Source organism: Chiroxiphia lanceolata, chromosome 1 (assembly GCF_009829145.1).
Source record: "Chiroxiphia lanceolata isolate bChiLan1 chromosome 1, bChiLan1.pri, whole genome shotgun sequence".
Classification (NCBI taxonomy): Eukaryota; Metazoa; Chordata; class Aves; order Passeriformes; family Pipridae; genus Chiroxiphia; species Chiroxiphia lanceolata.
In genome coordinates this window covers 76,348,929-76,371,886 of record NC_045637.1, presented here as the reverse complement: position 1 = coordinate 76,371,886, position 22,958 = coordinate 76,348,929, and the positions used below count along the sequence as shown (strand labels likewise).

Genomic DNA, 22,958 nt, shown 5'->3' with positions numbered 1-22,958 from the left:
TTTAATTGTTTCCTGTTAAGTCTGACAGAACTCTTTCCACCTGGGCAAGCTTCACTGCCCCATCACCACACATACCACAGCATCTGATGACCATATTTTTGCGTGTAATGAAAAAAGAACAAGAAACCCCTTACTTTTCACTTGTTGTTCAGGTGCTTTGATGTGTGTCACCATCCCGGGCATGTTGACGCTGTTCCTGTGCAGGTATTTCAGGAAGACATCAGCATTCCTTCGAGCCAGTGTGCAAGCCTAGAGAGTAAGAAGTATTACTTTATTTGAAGGTGCACAGATACACATCCAGAAAGAGATTAAGGATCTTCTTCACCCCTTTTTGAACATTTCTCACACTCTCCAATTTTGGAAAGCGTTGGTTGTTAAATTTTTGTACAAGTAAGCCAAGCCAACCCAACTATTAAAATAGTTTTTCCACCAAATAGCAGTTAAACCTTTCTTACCTAGCAGGGAAAAAACCCACAAAACAAAACAGACAAACAACCCCAAATAAAATGCTATTCCTTTTCATCTGAAGATCCTGAAAAGCAATTACCTGCTCTTGAGCTTTCAGTGTGACTCAGAGCTCACAGAGAAGTTTATTTAGAGTATGAGCCATGTGCCACCTGAAGTTTGTTTACTGTGTAAACGGAGTGCACCTGCTTATGTACTCACTTGGATATTCCAAAACATCCATTAGTACTTTAAACAAAAAGTAAATGCTCTGCTAAAGTGAAACCAAAAGTACTAAACTAGTAAGACATGCCCTCAAAATATTAAGGCAAGGCCTTGAGAGCTTTCAAACCTTGCCACTGTAACGCCAACACTCAGCTCAGCTGCCTTCTTCATCTTAACATACGCCAAGCACTACATATGGGCTGGCTACCTTATTTCTAATATGCAGAATGTGGAATGCTACTTCAAAAGATTAAAGGTAGCATGGTTTGATACAGTAACAAAGAAACTAAATAATTTCTCATACCATTTAAAGACAAAGTTCGTAACACACTCCAGCTGCAGAAGGATCTATTTGGCAGTATACTTTGAGTTACACTAATATGTTTTTGAGTGTTGTAGTCTGTGCACTCAGGACAAAAAGGTTTTTAACAAAAAAGTTTTATGCTCTTAGTCTTTTATGGTGATGCTGGAAAATGCCTTTGATTACAGAGTTAGTTATACTGCTCTGTAAGCATCCATTACATATTTAATTCAGTATGATCAATAACCTTCTTCACTAGGACATTTGTTGGAACAAAAATCTTTGATTTATCTGAAAACTGTTACACAAACCCAAATACTCCCAGATGCTTGTCTACCAATTTCCTCCTCCTGCACTCCACTGCAGTCCAAGTACATCAGAGAGCTGCTCTGATGCACAGGCAGCAATGGCACTATGTGACTGTCAGTTTCTCTTCCAAAGCAGCAGCCTTTAAGCATTCTTTAGAATGACAGTTGCTAAAAGCAGTGATTTCCAATTCCTCTTTCATCACACTGGGAGACCTGACATCTACTGAAGTTCAACAGGAAATATATTTATAAAACTGGCTACAATTTTATGCACTCGAAAGTATTCTCTTAATCACTCTCACAAGCAGTTAACACATTACTTTCCACAACTTTGCAGTTTGGGACATACCTGTAGTTCGAATGGGCACTGTTGCTTTCCATAGCAATTTCAGAACTGTCAGAGTGAGCGTTTGCCTGTATGCTTTCCAAGACACAAAAGACTATAAACCATCATCAACCTTACCTTTAGGAATGCCTCCTTCTGTTCCAGGTGTTTGCTTATCATGGGAGTAACATGATCTGTTTCAGAGTTGGGACCCAGTTTGTCTGCTCCCCCACACCAATCTTCTTCTCGCTTATATTCTTGCTCCAGGCTTTCCAGCACACTGCACACCTATCATGAAAAATGAGACCAACTCAAATACAATTCAGTAAGAGAAAAAAAATCAAAATTCAAGCCTAAATAAAAGGAAAACCAATCTACCTCTTACATATACCTCAGCTTCTGACATATTTTGACCAGGACATAAGAGAAGGCAACAAACTTTGGCTGTAGGTTTGCAAGCATTGGCCTGCTTATGTGGAATTGCTCAGAGGCCATCCCTAAAGTTGTTCATCTTTCTCTGCCTCTGTGATTGCATAATACAGGATGGGCTTAAGTTATGACTGCACAGGAAGCAACCTTGCCAACCTTCTCCCAGACTTTTCTGTGGACAAGTAGGATGGAGCTGATTTTTCTTTGACTCCCACAAAAAACCCTAGAATTAGCCATCTGAAGTACTTTCATCAAAACCTACGTGTAACTTGTTTATGGTTTAAGCAAAACTTCTTGAAAAAAGCAAAAATCCAACAATACAACTTGTACAGTGTGCCTTATCTTGAAAATATTCTACAAAATTTTTCTCAAAAAAACCCCAGTAAGAATATGAGGAATTTGAAACCACTGCCCCTTGTCATGTCACTACAGGCGTGGTAAAAAGTTGTTGCTTTATAAGACCCCTTAATTTATTGAAAGGCTGCAACACAAGGTTTCTCATTCTAAGGCAGCTGGTGAGAGGATTTGCTTTTTGCATGTTTTTTTTTTGTATAACCACAACTATTGCAAATGGGTAAATACAACCAAACCTAGGCAATCATTTTTAAGGTAATGCTGTTCTATGCCACACTGAGGAATTAACCAAGGCAGACACAGGTCATGTAGCATTTCTGTACCTGTTCAGAAGTTTTATAGAAGGCAACAGAGGCATTCACAAGTTTGAGACGGTCCTCCATCTTCAGCATCAGCTGTTGCCAATGGGAAGCAACCTTCTCTGCACACTCCCGGATCATATCCATATCATAGTGATTAGCCTGCAGCATTGCCTCTGCCTTCTGCTGAACCTGCAGGGCACTTTGATGTGTTTTCTGACAAGAGGTGAAAATTCAGGAGTTCAGTGGAGCACTTGAGTTCATTTGCTCGAAGACCTCAAAGGGTCACATTTCCACTTGTGTCAATGACACTTCTATACATGCACAAACACCCATCAACTAAAAATAACTGTCTAATATTAGTTACTGTGTGACTTCTCTATGCAAATACAACGGAAGTTAAGTCCTGTAGAGATTTATCATCAAATCAACACTAAACAGCAGCTCGTAACAAATAGTCACTGTCTAGCATTAAGTCACGTGTGACTTATCTATGCTGCTGTACACACTGTTATAATTATGAATTTCAGGTTAATTTTCTTTCCCTTCACTTTAAAAAAAGATGAAAAGGATGTATATCTTATTTTGGTTTGATTGCTATTCCTGTCCTTACAGCATTAACTCCAGGTCTTTTGCACATCAACAGTGAACAAAGAAAGGTGCAGGCATGAAGGTCAGTAAATAAAGACAACTCTATTAATTGTAAGCAAATTTCTTTTTAACTGTATTTGTCTGTGTAAACATATACTTGCCTAAAATCGAGGAATAAAAAAAAAAGAAGGGGTTAAGTACTAAGTATTATTATATCTAAGTAAAGAATGATCCAGAAAATACAGACTTTAAGCTTCCCGGTAATTTATTTTTAAATTGCCAAACACCTAGAGGTCTCATGATTTTTACACTTAGGAATTACCAAAGCTCTCGAAATGAGGGTACATATAGTGTAAACTGTAAAAGACAACAAACATGAAAGAGGTAATGCAAGTCAGAGTACTTCTGAAAATAGTCTACCCAAACAATCATAACATTGTTAATATTTCAACATAAGTTCTTTAAAAATATATGTTAAATATATTCAATATTACTGTAAGTCTCTCAGTAGTGCATATAAATTAATAATACCACATTTTAGTCAATCTTAAGAACTCTGCCTATTGTTTTGCAGCAATATGACCAATCTGATAAGCTTAGTTTGAAGTCATGGCAGGGGAACTGACACACCACCACACAAATTTCAGTGAAACCTACTCTCAAACAAAAATGGAAACATTAAAGGATCACATCAGAATACATAAAACTGATGCTTGCTGTTCCATTTATTTTTAACTTTTATAATTAGCATTAGATGTTACATTCTAACAAAGGAAAACACCATTTTCAGTAAAATTACTGTGAACAGCTATCAGTTCATAAAGATGCAAAAAGGCACTGCAAAGATGTTCACCTGGAATTGCAGCTTCAAAATGAACAAGAACAAAAAAAAACCTTCCCAGTAAGTGTTTTTATCTCTTTGCCATAAGATTAGTTCAACAGCTTTTCCTAAACTAAAAATACTGTAGCATGAACCCAAAAGTGCTATTTAGAGAGACTGATGAACTGTAATACAAGACATCTTGACTATGATCACTAAAATGGTGGTTTTACCTCTATTGCATGTTGAAACTGCTCATGCTCCCTCTGTAACTGTTCTGCCTCTTGCAAAGAGCTAGCAGTGATAAGCCCAGCATTTAACATTGACTCTCCATTTCGGATCCAGCCCAAAACCTGTAACAAAAGAGAAGACCATGAAATATGTAATTCTACTGCCAACTAGCAAAAAATCATCATTGTAGGGACAAAAACATTTATGGTCACATTAGTACTGGAATTTATAACAAAATCATTTATTAATTATATATTACAGTGAATTATATATAGAGTCAGCACAGTGAATGACATTTACTATAATTTCACTGAGCTAACAACTCACAGCTTTCAGTCAACTACTACGTGTTTGTGGTTTCAGTTCATACTCTGAACAAGGTTGTGTTTCTGAATGCAGCTTCTGTCACCTGAAAAACTGGAACAAGTTACAAGCAGTATTTGCCTAAAAGCCAGTGTCAGTAATGTAAATTGAAGACATATAGCCTAGCAAAAAGTAAGCAAATAATTTTGAATATTAATGTTGAGAAAAATGTGACCATTAAGTGTCTTCTAACTGCTTGAAGATTTTCAGTTTTCAGAAAGTGCCTTCTTTGACATGTTCAGTGAAACTGGAAAAATCCCCCGGTGGGCTGAAGCCTCAGGAGACCACCTTGTACATTCCTTATCAACAACAGGAACATGCAACCTTAAGACCCCTCCCAAAAGTTCTCTACCTTGTTCGTTACTCAAGACTCTAATCTCACACTTTCACTAGACAGTTTTATCACCCTAAGCCTTTCTAAGGTCTAACACTCAAATCTCTCTTGCTTTAATTTTGGCTTTCATTTCTCCTGCCTAAAATCGGGGGGGGGGGGGAAGGGGGAAGAAGAAAATGAGGCATTTTCTCCCTCTTAGCATCAGCTTTGTTTTCCCCCCTCCTCTCTCCATCAAGAACATTACCCGTGTCCCCCCTTCAGACTTCTCTTGCTGACCACAGTCTCTCTCTCTTCAATCTCTCTCATGTGAAGTTAGTTGCCTTATTTTTCTCACTGCTCTTTTATGAGCTCTCTCCAGTTGATAACCATGACTTCGGTCATAAGTTTTCAAATACAGAGTAAAACTGGACATAATTCAGGTTATCCACCGTCATCTGTTCAACTTTTCTATGGAACTGCTGCCCAGCCAGTAATCACACCTGTATTTATTCAGTTGATTATTCTTGTCAGTACATCATGCTCTGTATTTTTCACTATGAAAACTCATATCCTTCTTAGAGCCCAGTTCTCCCATACATCAAGATAATTCTAGACCACAATCCAGTGCCTTCTGCTAAACTCAAATCCCCATTCCAGCTTCTTTTGCCTTTAACTTCAAATTTAAAAGTATAATCTCTACTCTAACATGTATATTTTCTGACAACATGAACTTGTGGTATCCAAATACAGACATCTACAGTTTTGTTGTTTTTTTTTTTAATTTTTAAATCTGTTTTGCAATCTATTGAGTCTCTTAATAACTTTTGTTACTGATTATGGTTTTTCAGCAAGTTATCATTCATGGTAATGTAGTCTTATACGACTTTCTCACAGTAAGCTTGGGCCAGACAGACTGAGCTAAACTATTTTAAAAGCTTTAATACTGCTTTTTCACCCCTCCCAGAAGAGCTGTTACCTTGACAGAAAAAAAAAAAAAAGATTTATCAAGGGGAAGCTATGCTTAATTAATGTGTTAGCCTTTTCTCCTCTCCTTGTCACTGTTCAAGTTTAGTAATCTACTTGTTTCAATACTTTTCCTTGGAATTATGTTAGCTGACCTATAATCCTCCCTTAGCTAGTCCCTTCCCACTTTTGAGAAGTAGATGTTGAGTTCCAGGCCTCCAGAATCTCATCCAATCTCCTAATGTTTGGAAATGATATGCACTGTCTATGACATTATTTCAGGCAGTTTTCTAGGTATTTTACAGTGAATTCCTTTGGGTCCAATTGATTGAACATCACCAGTTTAAGCGTATCTTCTCTAACTCCTTCCTACTAATTGATTTTAGACCTTTAACCACTGATAATCAATATTTGAAATACCAAATCACAGTTAAGTCTTAACACTACATACTCTCATCTAGTGATCCACACATGACACTACCATTAAGGCTACTGCACCACATTATTATTAAGTAATCAGGATGATATGACTGTAGCCATAGACTGAAAACATGGGCAGAAACTGAGAAAACTACCAATTAAAACTCAGTTCCTCAAAACCAAACAGCACGTGTGGTCTACATTCAAAGTACACTATAACATTTAGTCTAACAGCTTGAACAACTGAAGTCTAGCTATCTTGACACAACATCTATTGCCTCAAATCTGCATCACAAGCTAACCCTCTGTCTTACACTTACCCCGACTGCAATGTTATTGTATTATTAATGCAGTTTTTCCCACTTCTATCTGCACAACAAATAGCTAACAAGTTTTTTTCCACCCTGATAGCACGTATTTTAATTCTTCTATATAAATTCTGCAAGTCTGTAGAAAAGAATAAGTCTGCAGTGTAGATGGAGGGCATGACGGCACCTCCCAGATTTTTTTAAATCTCTTTTTTAATTCTATTTTGTCTTAGTAGTAGTGGTTTTAAGCTCCATCTCTACCTTACAAAATAATTCCTCCAGGTATAGTGTAACAAAACACACCTTCTTAGGACTGTAAAATAGATTCAGCCTTCTTTGAGAATTTTAATGAAGGAAAATGCTTAAACAGCACCAATCAAAAGCTCCTCTTGACTCGGTATCCCACCATACACAGTAGAGACAGGTAGCACAGAACACGAACACAATGATTTGCCCTCCAGCTTGGTGTGGGTCAGGGTGCAAGTCCAGAACCTGGTGAACTCACAGGAGGAACTCTGCCAGTAGTCCCCTGCCCACTGCTCAGACTCAAGGGGAAAATATAAAGTAAATAGTGAATAGTAATATCAAGTAAATAGTGAGCATGCTCCTTTTCCAGGGCTGCTGCCTTCCTGAGTTTGTTGGCATGATCCCATCAGCTCACTGTCTGGGTGAACCACACCCCCCATCTTTCCCCTTGCAGCTTTCAGCACGCTATAAAAACATCAGTACAGCATCAGCAAAACAGTGGAAATGAAACAGAATTTGGGACACTCGAAAGGGTCAAATAGGCAAGTCTGTTAGATAAATGCTTGATTTAGGATTAGTTTCTTGGACTGATTTTTGACTAAACATGATTATGCGACAACCTGCTTCAGTCTGCTGTCCTAGCTATGCTTTCACATCCATATGGTGTTATATGGAGTGCCAGGACACCCTTCCTGAGTAGTATTTTGGGATAATCAGAGCTCAAGCACCAAGTTAAAAGATCTCCTTGTGAAAGACAAAGCAGTTCAAGGTACTTTTGATGATACAAGTATCTGTTGTACAGATATGAATATATAGTTATATACCTAAGAACATACACCATGATCGGAACCGCAGATAATATTGCACTAAAAAGGCTTAATGAGCATACTAAAACCAGTTGGACTGGGTTTGGAGCTTGGTAGAGATTTTGACCTTAAACAGAATAGAGCATTCATTCTACAAAGTGAGTATGCGGGAGTGATTGCAGCAATAAGTAATCCAACAGCTGTATTTTACGTGATTAATAAAAAAGCTTTGTCTGGCAAACATGCAAGTGGAGCTCTGGATGAGACAGATATTATATTTCTCTGCCTCCACCTATTCATATGTCCCTGCCCTGTAAAAAATGGTCACATTTTCCTTTCCATGTTGTTTTTCCCCACATAGAGCTGTCACTTCCTATTTCAGTCAGAAACCTCTTCCCTCAGTCTTCCAAGGTTTCTCTACACTGTAATCTTCTACCTGCTCTTGCCCTTTCTGCACCTCTGACATACCAAGTTGACAAGTAAACTCTTTGCAGGTTTTCTTTAAACCTCTGTTTGTCTTCTGGCCCTTGTTTCCTCCTAGTCCTGAGGCTTGATCTATAGAACTTCAATGCAGAAGTACTGGTACACTAGTTAAGAAAGAAGAAATATTGAATGCTTTTATCTGCTTTCTGTGCTTATATGATAAGAATTCACTAAGCTCCAAGTTTCGCTACCTAGTACTGAAGAGAATCTTTGCAAGTATTTGTCTAAATTCATGCTGTATTTCAGTCTAACCTCTTTGCATGACTACAAGCTATATATTTTTATGTATTTTATATAGATAGATATATACATATGGGTCAGTGAAAATTCAATAGCAGTAATGTTGGTTTGGCAGGAAAAAATCAAATGGAAATGTTGTTAGAATCCTTGCTATAGAGACAGTATCCCATCTACATAATAAGTGCATTTACACCCAGTTCGTCAACAATAAACCTGATAGAAAATCACAGTAATTGAACTGGAAAACCATGTGTTCACTGCTTCAGGCAACAAAATATAAACAAAGTAGACTGAAGAGGAGGTTTATCATGCCATTCTACTCTCAGGTAAAGCACCTGCTGTGACCTGCTGAGCTATGAAGTTTTTCCCAGTGTAGAGGACTCAGGAGAAGATCATGCTTTCTGATACTTAATAAAAACTAAAATAAATCAGATGTGGTTGCCTGAAAATGCAACTGAAATCACGAAACTAAGAGTTAGTAGCCTCAAAGCAATTCCAAATGGGATCAAAAGAAATCCTGTGAGACAATGTACTAACATTCAGTCTTAGTTCCATTCAATTTTTAGGCCTCAGGTTGGGAAAGTATTGCAGGTTAATCTGTGCAATAAAAATCTGGAAAAGTAATACACAAACATTCTGTCAGCTACATGTTTATGTTGGTTTGTTTGAAAATTCACACCTACTACAGCATGTAATTCAACATACAGAGGTATGTTCTAGGACTATAAAACAGAATAAATTTTTTCTTCCAAATCCCAGTCTACCAGGAAAAGCCAGCTGGTTAGAATAGTGTACAACCTATATCTTTATTATAGGATAAACTCTTTTTTATCGAGTGCTTTCTTAAAAATCTGAACTTCAGCTTGAGTTTTCAGTCAAGGCTAGCAGTAGTTCAAAAAAGTTACAAAATTCTTACAGAAGGACCTACAAATCACATACTAAGTGCAACATGGATATTCCTCTACAATTGTGATGTTCATAATCTGTCTATATCTGCCAAAATACAGGACAGTTGTTCTACAAACACAGGATTTAAACATGTGTCTTTCTTGTCACATTTAACTTGCATACAAACAAAGCTAGTGGAGCAATGCACTCACTTTATTGTGTGATCATGAAATACAGATAACTACTTAAATAGTGTCTCTTTGAAACATTACCTAAAAAGTGCTATATTCTGTTCTTTTATTGAATGTTATTACAGTGACATGGAAATTAACAATTTCTTTTTTTTACTAACCCATCCCATCCTAACCCACTGATGTACCACAAAGGGATGAGACTGCCTCAGTTGGCATTCACTTATTTTTTTTTTATTTTTTTCTTTCCTTTGTAGATGTGCACTCTTTTCCTTCATCCTCAAGATAATATGCAACTGAGTACAGAAACTATCCCGATCTACAAGAACTGTACCTCAACCATTACTCACATGAAAGGAGTAATCTCTAACTTGCATTTATGAAGATAAGTGTTAAGATGGATACAGGAAAGTTCAGCAGAGTATGCAAAGGCTAGAAAGAGAAGATAATGTATTTGATTGATGCCTATATTCCACTAACAGAGGCATGACCATTTTCTTGCATTCCTTTAAGTCAAGACTACACAGAGACTTTGCATCTGCTGCTATAGAGTAACCAACCACTACCTGGAAATACTTTGGGAACCTCTTGTTCACCTCTCCTAATCCTAACTGGACACCTCCTATATTCCTTTGCAATTTTGGGGTTGTCAGTCACGGTCACGTGAGGGAGATGAATTTTTTAAGAGCTCATGACAAACAGAAGAAAGGACAAGTTGCACTGGCAGCCATTATGGACCACAGTAAGACAACAGACTGTGGCAGACTTCTGTGATGGTGCCAAGTGTGAGAAAGATCAAAACTTCTTACCTTCTCTAGTGTTCTGTTTCTTTTTTAAACTTTCACCTACTTCAGTGGTTTTGCCCACAGTATCTCAAATTCACCAAAGGTTTAGGTGTTTCTCATATAAGGACCTCAAAAGTTGCTCCTTTATTGCCAGGAAAAGCATAACCTTGTTTTTCTTCTCATGGAAAACAAACCATGTCGATATTATGTTATCGCTGTTTGTAGATGTTTCAAACAATTTACCAAAAAGAATTAGGCCAGTGTGCAGGGACTATGACTAAGCATTTTCATTCATCACCACACAGATGATAAAAGTATGAGTTTAACATTAGTTCAAATCGCTCTACACTTCAAATACTTGACTTGTATTTATAGAATCACAGAGTACTTCGGGTCAGAAAGGACTTTTAAGATCATCAAGTCCAGCTGTTAACCCAGCACTGCCAAGTCCAGCACTAAACCATGTACCTCAATGTCACATCTATATGTCTTTTAAATACCCAACATCTAACCTAAACCTCCTCTGGCACAACTTGAGGCCTTTTCTTGTTGTCCTATCACTTGCTACCTCGAAAAAAAAAAAATATAGAAAAAAACCCCAACCCCCAGTTTGAGATGACCTCCTGTCAAGTAGCTGCAGACAGCAATAAGGTTTGGCCCGAGCCTACTCTTCTCCAGCTAAACAACCACAGCTCCCTCAGCTGGTCCTCATATGACTTGTACTCCAGATCCATGCAGCAATATGGATGGGTGATGTAAATTTAAAAAACGCACTTAATCTGATGTTAACAGCAGATGCAGTTTCTTAGGTGGTCAAAGTCCTTCCCCACTCCCAGTGAAAGACGTTATACAGCTGGAAGTAACGGGAACAGAGCTCTCCAGGAGGTGTGGAACAGCTATAATGGGGCTCGGGGTGGGCCGTACCTGCTTGACCTCGGCCTGCAGGTGGCGCAGCTGCACGCACTGCTCCAGGTGCTTGCGGTGCTGCTCGGCCGCCACGTCCAGCTCCTGCTGCTTCTCGTGCAGGAACTCCAGCAGGTCCTGCACGCGAGTTGCCATGTCTACGTCTCTATCGCAAAGCAGCTCGACACCTGCAATCAGCCAGTTGTTTATGAATTACTTACAAGGTTCCCGAAGAGAAACAGCCCATTTCCATTGTTTTACACTTAATTTTCTTGTTTCTTTGCCAAGTTCAACTTAATCCTCAGAGCACTTGCATTACGAGCATAGGTTTTTGCACTCTAAAAGTGCAATATTAATTTTTTTTAAAGTCTGATATTTACTCTAGGTGACTGTACACAGTGAAAAATATCACGTGAAGGGGCATAAGGAACAAAAAAGGAAGACGTTACTTGAAAACTGAAAATTTTTGCTTGACTGCACTGATCTCATTAATTATAAAACTTACTCCCCCTTATTTACTCTAATTTTACTGAATTTTTGAGTGAAATCCCTTTCTTTAAAAACTAAACATCTTCAGGTGTTGCCAACTCTTTGAAGAAAATTATGTGCCATAATAACAGTATGCTCTCATGAACACTATCATATGATTTTAGTATAAAGGAGCCCACATGTCTCCAGTTTACAGTTAACCAGCATCTCTGTTATTTTCACACATCCTGTGGAGAGACAACTGGATAATTCTTATAAAGCCACTGCCTGGAATAGCACAAAGGAGCCATCTTACCAGATGCTTGCACTTCATTGACATACTGTAGCAGATCCTGCCCTTGGTGGATGACATCAAAGGTCAAGTTATTCATGGTCAGGGCTTTGTCTGCATGGTGCTGGAGCCTCTGTTCTGCTATTGTAAGATCTTCAGTGTCGAAGTCATTCATCTGCTGAGACAGCTCATCATTCCAAGACTCGAGGTCTGAAATTATCTGGCGAAAAAAGGAAGACGACAATGTTCAATTACTCATTACACAACACAAACCAGTTAATTTCCTATGTTGCACTTATGACCAAGGTAGGGAACTCAAGTTGCTCATTGCTGATTAACTTCACTGATCAGGTTCAAACGTGGTTCAGACATAGGCTATCTTAGCATGGATTTTAACTTTTGGCAAACAAACAAAAAGACTCTCTTTGAGAACCACTACAGTTCTCCTTCAACCAGTATTTGCAACCCTACGGGTACCCATGTCTTATTTAAGGCACAGTTTCATTAACATGACTTGTGAAACAGATAAAGTTAACATGTCTTTATCTCCGCTTTTAAAGGAAAATGTGGATCTGAAACATCTTTTCAATTCTTCAGACTGTACCAAGTAAAAATTCACACATCAAGATTCAGCTTAGCTTACAATTATGCCAGTCTTGAGTCCTTCTACAAGAAAGCCAGCTCTACCCTTCTGTGGGCAGGAAGCATCAGGCTGTGAGCATCTTTGACTTCTGCCTGACAACTGAGAAGCACACTTATCACAACACTGGGTACTTAGTGAATGGTGTAAAATCAAAAGCATACTTTATTACAATATTACTGCAATGTCAGAGCTAAATTTGATTGCTGACATCTTTCAGCTACACTTCAGTTTACAATTCAATTCTGGATTTTATTCTTAATCATAAGATGTCCAAAGAAAGGTAGCTAAAAAAGTTTGGGGGTTTTTTAACATATGCATCACAACAATAAGTCCTCCTGGTCTATCCACCCAAGTGCATTTTCCAAATTATATGCCAAAGTCTGGCTGAAATATAAAATATTCCTTTTAATTGGGATACAAAACTGTTTTTAAGGTTAACAGATAATGCTTACAATCCTCATTGATCAATGTGGGTTGAGTTCTTATGGCACAGATCTGATGCATCAGTTACTTCAAAAAAGTCTGTCTAACTCACATTCCTCAAGCCTGCAATCAAATTTTTTTTCAGACTCTTCAGCAGAGTTTTGGCACAAACTATTGCAGTTCATTGGGAAAGCAAAATTATAAATATCAAGAAGGAAGTATGGCTTAGTTCCAGCGTTCTACAATTTCAGGAGTAGGACAAACTGATGTGAATGGTGTTAAATGACAAGACAATACCTATTTATGCAGCAAGACATAATAAAAAGAGGTTCTGACTAAAGGGGTATTAGCAACAAAGTTGCTGAGTGGATGTCAGCAGTGTGCCTTGGCAGCCAGGAGGACCAACCGTATCCTGGGGGGCATCAGGCAAAGCATCGCCAGCCGGTCAAGGGAGGGGACTGTCCTTCTCTGCTCTGCACTGGGACAGCCTCACCTTGAATGCTGTGTGCAGTTTTGAGCATAGAGATATTAAGCTTAAGGAAGATATTCAGCTCTTAGAGAGTGTCCAAAGGAGGGCAATGAAGATGGTGAAGGGCCTTGAGGGGAAGACATACGAGAAGCGGCTCAGGTCACTTGGTCTGTTCACCCTGGCGGAGACTTAGAGGAGACCTCATTGCAGTCTACAACTTCCTTGTGAAGGAGGGTCAGACACTGATTTCTTCTCTATGGTGACCAGTGACAGAACGCAAGGGAATGGCCTGAAGCTGTGTCAGGGAAGGATTAGGCTGGATATCAGGAAAAGGTTTTTCTCACAGAGGGTGGTTGGATGTGGAACAGGCTCTCCCCAAAGAAGTGGTCACAGCACCAAGCCTGATAGAGTTCAACTGGTGTCTGGATGATAGTCTCAGGCACATGGTGTGACTTTTGGGGATGGTCCTGTGCAGGGCTAGGAGTTGTACTCGATGGTCCTTATGGGTCCCTTCCAACTTGGCATATTCTGTGATTCTGCGATAAATATTTAACAAAAGTCATTTGCTGTCACCAGAAGAAAGATGCCAGTACCCTTTCCAAGTGGCCATAATACCTCCAAAGTTACTGAGACAGTTAAACTACACAAGAAGTTCCGGGAAAACAAGCCTTCTAGAAAAAAAACACAATTGAGGAGAAAGCAAAGTTAAATCATCTGTATAAAGTTTCTGTAGTCAGCTACAATCTTTCTTGAAGGCTTTTTTCCATTCTGCTCACATGGCACCGTAGGAAAATGGACACATCAAGCAATTAATTTTTTAAATTGTGGCACCAGTGAGTTATTTAATTTTTTAAATGTGTTCTGCAAAAGTTTTACTTGATTCACTAAGTATTCAGGTTTTCACACCATGTCATGAATGGGAGATATCAAACTATTAGGGTAGCTATTTACAACCCTTAATCCTGATCAGCTAGCTCTACCACAGTGAAAAAAGGAAGAAACTCATGTTTCAGGGGTAACACTGAAAACAGAAAAGCTGATGGACAAAGTATTCAGGAAGATATATAGGTAGACATATACAGATATATAGAAGACACAGCTTTTAGCCACTGCTTGAAGCTTCTTTCACCTTTCTTGCATGGGCTTGAAACATCACACACACAATCTATTTAGAGGGAATACCATTTGTAATGCCTAAACACACACACACAGGCTTCATCTCCCACAAAATCCTTAACAAGTTCCCTTCATATCCGTTTTGCTCAGTCCATGCCGAACATGTCTCATCACCTCTCTTTGTTCTTCATCTCCTTTTAACTGATCTGAAATTTTTAAAAAACTTCAAGTTTTTCTGACAATCCAGCCTGTTTACTTTCTGCTACCCTGCTTTTCTGTTCTTGGGCACCTCAGACCTGCTTTTCCCAACTTGTCTTCGAAACTCTATGTTCATCCATTATTAAAAGCAGTGGAGGTTATCTAATGTTTGTTTCTTCATCCACTGCACTAGGGAAGTTCTCAGAAATCAGATTTAGCATCTTATTTTCATCCAGGTCAGTTAACAACATTCAAAGGTTATCCTGAAGAAATAATTGTAGTTAGACTTTGTGAAACTGAGAAATCTGAGCATTAAAGAAGGTTGTGAAACTCCACCATCAAAACACCACCTTTCACTGTCTTTCTAAACACCATTACAGAGTGGATTAGGATTTAACATGGCACATTTATAACACTGTTTTAAAAGCAAAGCCAGTCTATCTCCCTTCAGAACAGACACCAAAATCTTACCTCTCTTACTAGCAAATTGAGTGGAAACAAAGTAAAACACACAGTAAGCTCACAATATGACACTGCTGTGGCTGTCAGTATTTTAATAATAATGAAATTGATTGTAGACCCCATATCCTCTTGGTCTATCCTAACATTCATTCTACCTGAAAGGAACGACAACTAATTTTAAGAGGTCAATACTGCGTGTCACCTCATTCAGAAGGTTTCAGTGATAGTGCCTCCAAAGAACAACAACCAACCATTAGGAATTGTAGCTCCTTCCCATGCTATTTCATACAACCCATGGTTAAGATCAAGGCACATACATTGTTTAAAGCAGTTTGAAACACTCTGAACAAAACCAATACATTCCTTTTCCCCTTCGAAATACCAGGAAGCCCACAACTCAAATAAATAATGCTAGCATATTCCCAGACTCATTCAAAAGATAAGTTGTCAGTGACCATCACAGCCAGGTTCCCTAACAATGGCAGTAATCCTTACATTTTTTTCAGCAGTAATTAGGTAGTGCGAGGTGATCTATTTCAGCCGTTGCACCCACTATGCAAATCTGAAATGCTCTGAGGTAGAATTAATACCAAAAAACCATGCACCAAGCCCCCTCTGCCCACACTCGTCAGTGCTTCCCCTCAAGTTCTGCTTTACAGGCAACACTTTTAGGGTAAGCAGGCTCCTATTTTGTTTGTAAAGTTTTGTCACGACAATTAGTAGTAAACAAACAGAAAAAAGATTAATGACTAATAGACATCTAAAGTAACTGAATCACAAATTCCTACTCTCAGGACATGGACATCCCAGCATAAACACAGCCTAACTACTTACCATAGCGTATGTTCAAGAAGTTCCTAGTGCAGATTCTGAGCTGCCTGACATTCCCATGTTTTGTCAAACTAAAGGTAACACTGACAGAAAATAAGACAGGGTATAAATCAGAAGGGATGCCAACTCTTTCACACCGAGTGGGAAAGAAATAAAGAACCACAGGTCTCTTCTCAGAAGAGTCTAACTAGCATTCCTGTTATCAACTGAGCACTAACCAAGACCTGGAAAATATTATGTGCTGAGGAGAAAGAAAAAGGAAAAATGGGCAAGGGAGAAGAGTTAGGTCTCTCTGATCCAGCACTTTGCATCCTCGTCTTTTTAGCTGTGTAACTTAACAGGCATCTTGTAAGTGTGGTCCAAAAATAGAGTTGAGATAAAGCTGTGAGTTGAAAAGTGTGTGGTATGCTCTGTGTAGAGCTCTGGAATAGGCCTCGAGGCATTTAAGTTACAGACATGCAAAAGTGCACAGACATGGATGAAACAAACACATTTTGGACTGCATATGTTGCCACCAGTGTTACCTTCTCACTGGCTAAGTTCATACACATCTTCCTCACACCAGCAAGGGACTCTTCACCTACACTATTTTGCTCATTCTTGTCTTTAGTTAATACAAGCATTTACGAAGGAGTCCTTCAAATATCTCACAAACAATGGCACTTAAAATCCTGCTAAGGATAGAGAAGGTCAAGTTTGTAAGCTAAGAGCAGGGGCAAAGCAGACAGTACTGCAGTTACGTCAATTTCAGAAGAGCAGGAGTATCTCAAAAGCTGTAAGATAAAAGAAACAGAGTATTTTATCAGCAAATAATAAGGGGAGAGGAAGGAGAAGAAGGGAACTAACCCCAGCAGCAAATCTTACTACTGACCTCAGAAACACAGCTGCATGGTATGATCCTGCAGTGCTAGAAGAGCCCTTTCTCCCATTTTAGCCTATGTTATTTTGCAAGCACTAACAGAAGCTAAAAACACTACTTGCCTTCCAGAAAAGCTGTCCTCAGAGGATACTCCCCTGAATGAACTGCCTTTACAAGCAAGTCTTAATTGACTGGACCAGTCACACAAAATCCTTGAGGAAAGAGAAGGTCAAAACAAGGTCCGCAAATTCCTAGCTGGCATCTGGCTCCTCCTTCATTATCAAGTTACTTCAGCTGAGCTACTGCTTTCAAACAACTGACCTGAAACTAGTCCCCACATTTTCTTCCTGGAAGTTCCTGAACAGATGTCTGCCTTCAGGGAGAGGGAAAAGAGAAGTGTGCTTTGCTGAGGAAGTAGAGAGGACATGGACAGAGACAGCAAAACAATAAACATTTTGCTGAAGATACTCTGCAGCCAGGGTAATTTTCTTCCCTGGAGGACTCTTCATCAATCTAAAATAAGCACAATTTTTATTTCCAAGTTGTATAGACAAATTACACCAACTCTTTCAACAACTGTAATTGGTACTTTGCTTTACGTTGTACATATCAAAATGTAACGCATGCCAAGTATCAGCTTTACAAAAAGCAAGACCTACCAAGTGTATGCAGTTTTGGGCAACACAATCTGAAAAAGACACTAAGCTATTAAAGAGTGTCCAAAGGAGGGCCACAAGGATGGTGAAGAGTTAGGGGAAGCCGTATGAGGAATCTTTGAGGTCACTTGGTTTGTTCAGTCTGGAGGAGACTGAGGAGAGACCTCACTGTGGTCTTCAACATCCTCACGAGGGCAAGTGGAGGGGTAAGTACTGATCTCTTCACTCTCATAACCAGTGACAGGGCTTGAGGAAATGGCATGAACCTGAGTCAAGGGAGGGGTAGGTTGGATATTAAGAAAAGGTTTTTCACCCAGAGAGTGGTTGGGCACTGGCACAGGCTCTCCAGGGAAGTAGTCACAGCACCAAGCCTGTCTGAGTTCAATAAGCATTTGGACAACACTTTCATGTACATGGTGTGATTCTTGGGGTGCCCTGTGCAGGGCCAGGAATTGGACTCGATGATCCTAGTGGGTCCCTTCCAACTCAATATATTCTATTCCATGAAGTTAGGGTTTGCAGCTTTCCAGTGAAAAATCTTATGGGCACCACTAAATAATAGTAAAGGAGTACTACTACCTGTACAGATATTGTCCTGCACTGCAGGACTAGAATACATATGTTAAGCTGGGCTCCCACAACCAGCCTTTTGCTCTTGTAGAATCCTGGCTTATGTAACCTACAGAGAGCAATCATGAACTTCACTCAAACATTTATCACAATTAATTCTTCCATTAATTTTCTTGGTATGCATTGCCCCACGTCTGTCATTTCCTCAGTAAAAGTGTTATGAGAACATCTCACAGACATGGAGCACTGCAGATTACTCCTGCAAAGACTGTAAGCATATTTGAGACAGCTACTCTCACATAATCAAAGTAGCAAACTCTCTGCAGGCCACTGTGAATTGCAAAATTGCAAGAAAAATCTTCTTATTTTTCCTTTACACCAGAGTTATTACTGCGGAACACAGACTCTCACTTCCTCTATGGGCACTGATCAAGGAACTGTGTCTGTCTATTCCTGCATTGCACTTAACAATGTGATTAGCTAAATCAGACTTCAGCAAAGCCATCTAATCCTGATTTTAAGACATAAAAACACTAAAACCTGAGAAGCTATCACTTCTGCCAACTGCCTCTTTGCCTTTACACCAATCAACCAAGAGTTTCATAAACAAATGCAGCTTTTACAATACACAAGCAAAGAGGCAGAATTATCATTGTAACTCCTGATTTCCAAAACCTTGAGATGTCGTTATACACTCAGTCATGATCACTTACCAGCAGATAACGCTGAACCTTCTGAGGCACCAACTTGGTCACTGTGTACAGCACTAGTAGTTTTACAAAAGTCATATGAACTTAGCTGAAGCTTTATAATGCAATTCTATTAACCTAAGACCCCTATGGAGTTTCATGTCTGTTTGTACATGTCTCTGCACACAAACAGAAACTCCACAACTGATAAGCTGTAACTCTCCTTCAAAGTTTGAACAGTTTCAAAACTTGAAGTTTTGCAGGGGTGTGGCACTAGAACTGCTTTTGAATTATTTCCAGGGGTGAAAAAAAATCTTATTTTAAAAAAACAACAGACAGCCCATACAACATCCCCAAAGATTAAGACATAATTCTAAACACTACTTGTAGCTACAAAATGAAAAAAGACTGATGATTTGCAAAAGAAAGAGAAGAGGGGTGCTACTACAAAGCACCAGTTTAGAGAGTTTGTACAAAACCATCTTGCAAGTCTTATTCATAATAACTGTAGGCATACTAGATATATCAGGGCAGTTTGATATTCGAACTGAACTTACCAGACAAAGCAACTGACACATCATGATTTTACTAGATGCTTGCTTAAAGATGCACTGAGAACCAACCAGAGCTTGAGTTATTATCAAAAAGCTCAGCTCTGCACTCTTCTGACACTTTCACATACAAGACAGGTCAGGCAAGAACTAAGTCTATCAGTCATTTGAGCCACATGCTACTGCAACCACACAACAATCTCAGCATAAACGTTTGTACACAAGAGAAGTCTGTGCAGTTAAAGCCCAAAAGCAGACACTCACATCTATTGCATCTCTTTCAAATATGCGGAGCTGCAGAAACAGCTCAAGTTTGATCTTGCGTTCTTGAAAAAGCTCCTCCATCTGAGACTGGGCCTCATCCAGCTGCTGCAGAACTGTCTCTATGTGGTTGATTGAGCTGTTATGGGGGGTCTTGTTACTAGAAATGGCAGAATCCCTATTCAAAGCAGAGAAAGGGGAGGAGGAAGAAAAAAAGAGTATTACTGAATAAAACCCCATACAATTTGGATGCTATACATGACCACAAAATATAAGCCTGTTTCAGATAAGGTTAGTGCAAGCCATATTACACGAAAGCTAAATCTGTACATCTTTGTAAATAAAAATTTGAATTATGTTTTAGTATTTGAAAGAGCATTAGGAAATTTGATTACTCTCATTTTCTGGCCTATTCACCATGTAAAGACATTCTGTTTACAGGAAAGGTAAAATTTCAAACCAGAGACAAACCCTTCCATTGCGAAAACAAGTGGCATATGATAACTATTTACTGAATCTTCCTAGCAGTAAAAGAAAATCCAAATTAGTCAATTACAAAAAATTACTTAATCTTTTACCTGAGTATAAAACCTGCAAATTCAGATATGCTAATCTTCTGCAGAAAGGAGATATGTACCAGAGCAGCTGTGGCCCAAATTTATTTATTCAGATTGCTGCTGAATGAAATGGACTGCAAACTGATGGGCTTTACTACAGTGAAGTTACTTATCAGTCTGCAAAACAAATTCAAGTGTCTCTTTATAAAAAGGCTGCTGCTCAAAACTCCAAACACTGCATGTGTTGGAGCCCTGTATGTCAGACTACAAAGACATAAGATTGCTCCTATCAAAAAGGTAGCTTATATAAACAAAATCTCCTTCTTGTGGAGACAGTGTTTATAAGCTGAGCTTCCTGTAAACAGAGGTTAGAGTCAGTACTGCATGAAAAATCATTGTAGCCCTAATATTTACAAGCTTTAGTATAGGTCATATCTTGTACACATTACCTCTACCCTCAAAACAGAAAAAGCCTCACAGAACATCAGATGAACATGAGAAGAGATTGAAATAAGAATCTGTTTTACCTTAGTTGCTGTATAAGATCTTCACCTTCTTTTATGACATTGACTGTAACCTGCAGAGTGGTCTGTTGTTGTTGACCAAAACGTTTAATCAGGTCTTGAACAGCCTCCACAGACTCAGCATAGACATCATCAAGCAGTTCCTTCTGTAGCTCTTCAAGCCACGTCCACAGCTAAAGGAGAGGGAAAAAGCAAGAAATGTGAGCCCAAGGATCAGGCAGTCACTATTCCAAATCAGTCTCACTGAACAAGAGAAAATAGACTGAGGTGGCAGGGAAAAAGAGGATTTGTTTTTCTTCATAGAAAAATCCCATCTTCATATTAATGAAAACAAGCCTTTGTTTCAAATAGTTTTCGTTTCTTGGAAATACCAGGAAAGCTTTATCCGTGTTGCTAAGTCACCCTTTCTTTCCCATTTTCCTTCTACAGAACGAAGCGTATCCGATTGAGCAGCACAGAGTTCATAGCGAGAATCCCATCTGCAGCTCTGCGCGAGAGTCCCTGGGAGAAAAATGCTATGGTAACACTCCCTGAGAGAAGAGAGGAAGGAAGGAAGGAAGGAAGGAAGGGAGATGTATTGTAGCCACCATCAAATTTGCACTGCCAGGCTGACACATGCACACAGACAACATAACACTTTTCAGTGGCCTTCAAAAAAAAGGAAAAAGAAAGGGCATTTTAGAAAACAAAATACAGAGACAAACCAGATGTGTGAAGTTATTGTTTTATCATGTGTTTGCCCTCTTGATTTCAATTTCACGCTATTACAACAAAAATCATCATAAGCAATTCTACCAGTTAATTCAGCACTTTTCCTCCCTGCTTCACATGTGCAAAACTGCTCCAAACTGCCCATGCACTGCAGCTTACACAAAAATTCCTAGGTGTATACTACCCAGGTATCACTGTGGGTCACTTGAACCCCACAGTGATCTTTTCCACAATTTTATGAGGGAAGTTGTTGCATCTTAAGCTCTGTGTGAAAGTTACCATCAGACATCTATTGTAGAACTGATAAAAACGCTGCATGAAGAGAGGGAGCACGGCTGTCTCCTGCAACACTCCCATGAGCAGCACTAACAGCACAGTGGAACAGCTGCTCTCACAGGAAACATTCAAACCCAGTTCCTCCTGTCTATTTTACCATCCCATCCCAAATGCTGCAATTCCAAGAACAATGATTAGAGCTTTTATTCTTTTTATCCTGCTAGAGTAACTCTGATCTGATTGTATTAGTTCTTTTGATGACATTCAGTCTCTGTCTTTAAAAATTTTACAGATACATTGAACTTAATTAAAATGTTAACATTGTCAAAATACAGACACTAAGCAATCAAAACTGGCTTAATTTCAAAAGACAGAAAACCAAATGTTTTCTTTATTTCTTTGCTTAACATTTTCTACCCATTTCATGCTGCTGCTTGTATAATGTTCTGATCATAAAGGTTTCTTAATCACCAATGGAGCTTCATTAAACCAGAAAATTCAGTGAAGAATTCTAAATCTTGATTAATCAGTTCCTTTGAAGCTTTGTTTTAAAATCAAATGCTAGTTTTTGTATCTCATAGTCTTATATGCCTCCTTAGGTGGGTTTTGAGTAAACCAAGCTATAGGTTAAATTTTCACAATTGGGAAGAACTAATGACATTTAACCAGACTCTTTTCTACAAATCTACTACCCATCCTCCCCAAACCAGAACTGCCTATTCATACACTGTTATTCTGACTATTCGTATGCGTCAAAGACAATGCTTCTCACAAATCTGAATGCAACTCCACAACCGTCAACACCACAAGCTTAAGGCACAGCAGTCTTTCTTATTAAAAGGAGCACAAATCAATAGAACTTAACAAGTGGGTCAGAAGCACTGTTCAACATTCATTCCAGCATAACCAAATGCGGCATCCAATTTTTTTTTTCCAAATGCATACTTTGGAATGCAACTTTAACTTGGAGACAAATGAAACTTAAGAGCAAGAAGTCTGACAATACAATCTGAAAACTTTACTCACGTTTCAATGCCTAGAGGACATGTATTTATTCCTCTCTTAGCTTATGAAGTTTATGTCTGGATTATACTAACAGGGCATTAAGTCAGAGACCTTCCAAGTGAGCTGGTATCTATCTACATACAGCTAGTACACCCTGCAAC

General features: G+C 38.9%; 1 protein-coding gene across 1 annotated transcript in view; it reads right to left on the bottom strand.

The window, feature by feature from the left end:
- Positions 1–22,958, bottom strand: part of TRIO (trio Rho guanine nucleotide exchange factor) — a 249,037-nt gene that overhangs the window by 104,033 nt on the left and 122,046 nt on the right. The window contains exons 12-19 of the mRNA XM_032710013.1: positions 20,809–20,978; positions 19,728–19,902; positions 12,021–12,216; positions 11,258–11,424; positions 4,330–4,449; positions 2,710–2,901; positions 1,742–1,891; positions 135–249 (exon numbers count right to left, since the gene is read on the bottom strand). Of these exons, the coding sequence (XP_032565904.1) occupies positions 135–249; positions 1,742–1,891; positions 2,710–2,901; positions 4,330–4,449; positions 11,258–11,424; positions 12,021–12,216; positions 19,728–19,902; positions 20,809–20,978 (1,285 nt within the window). The remainder of the gene's footprint in view (positions 1–134; positions 250–1,741; positions 1,892–2,709; positions 2,902–4,329; positions 4,450–11,257; positions 11,425–12,020; positions 12,217–19,727; positions 19,903–20,808; positions 20,979–22,958) is intronic.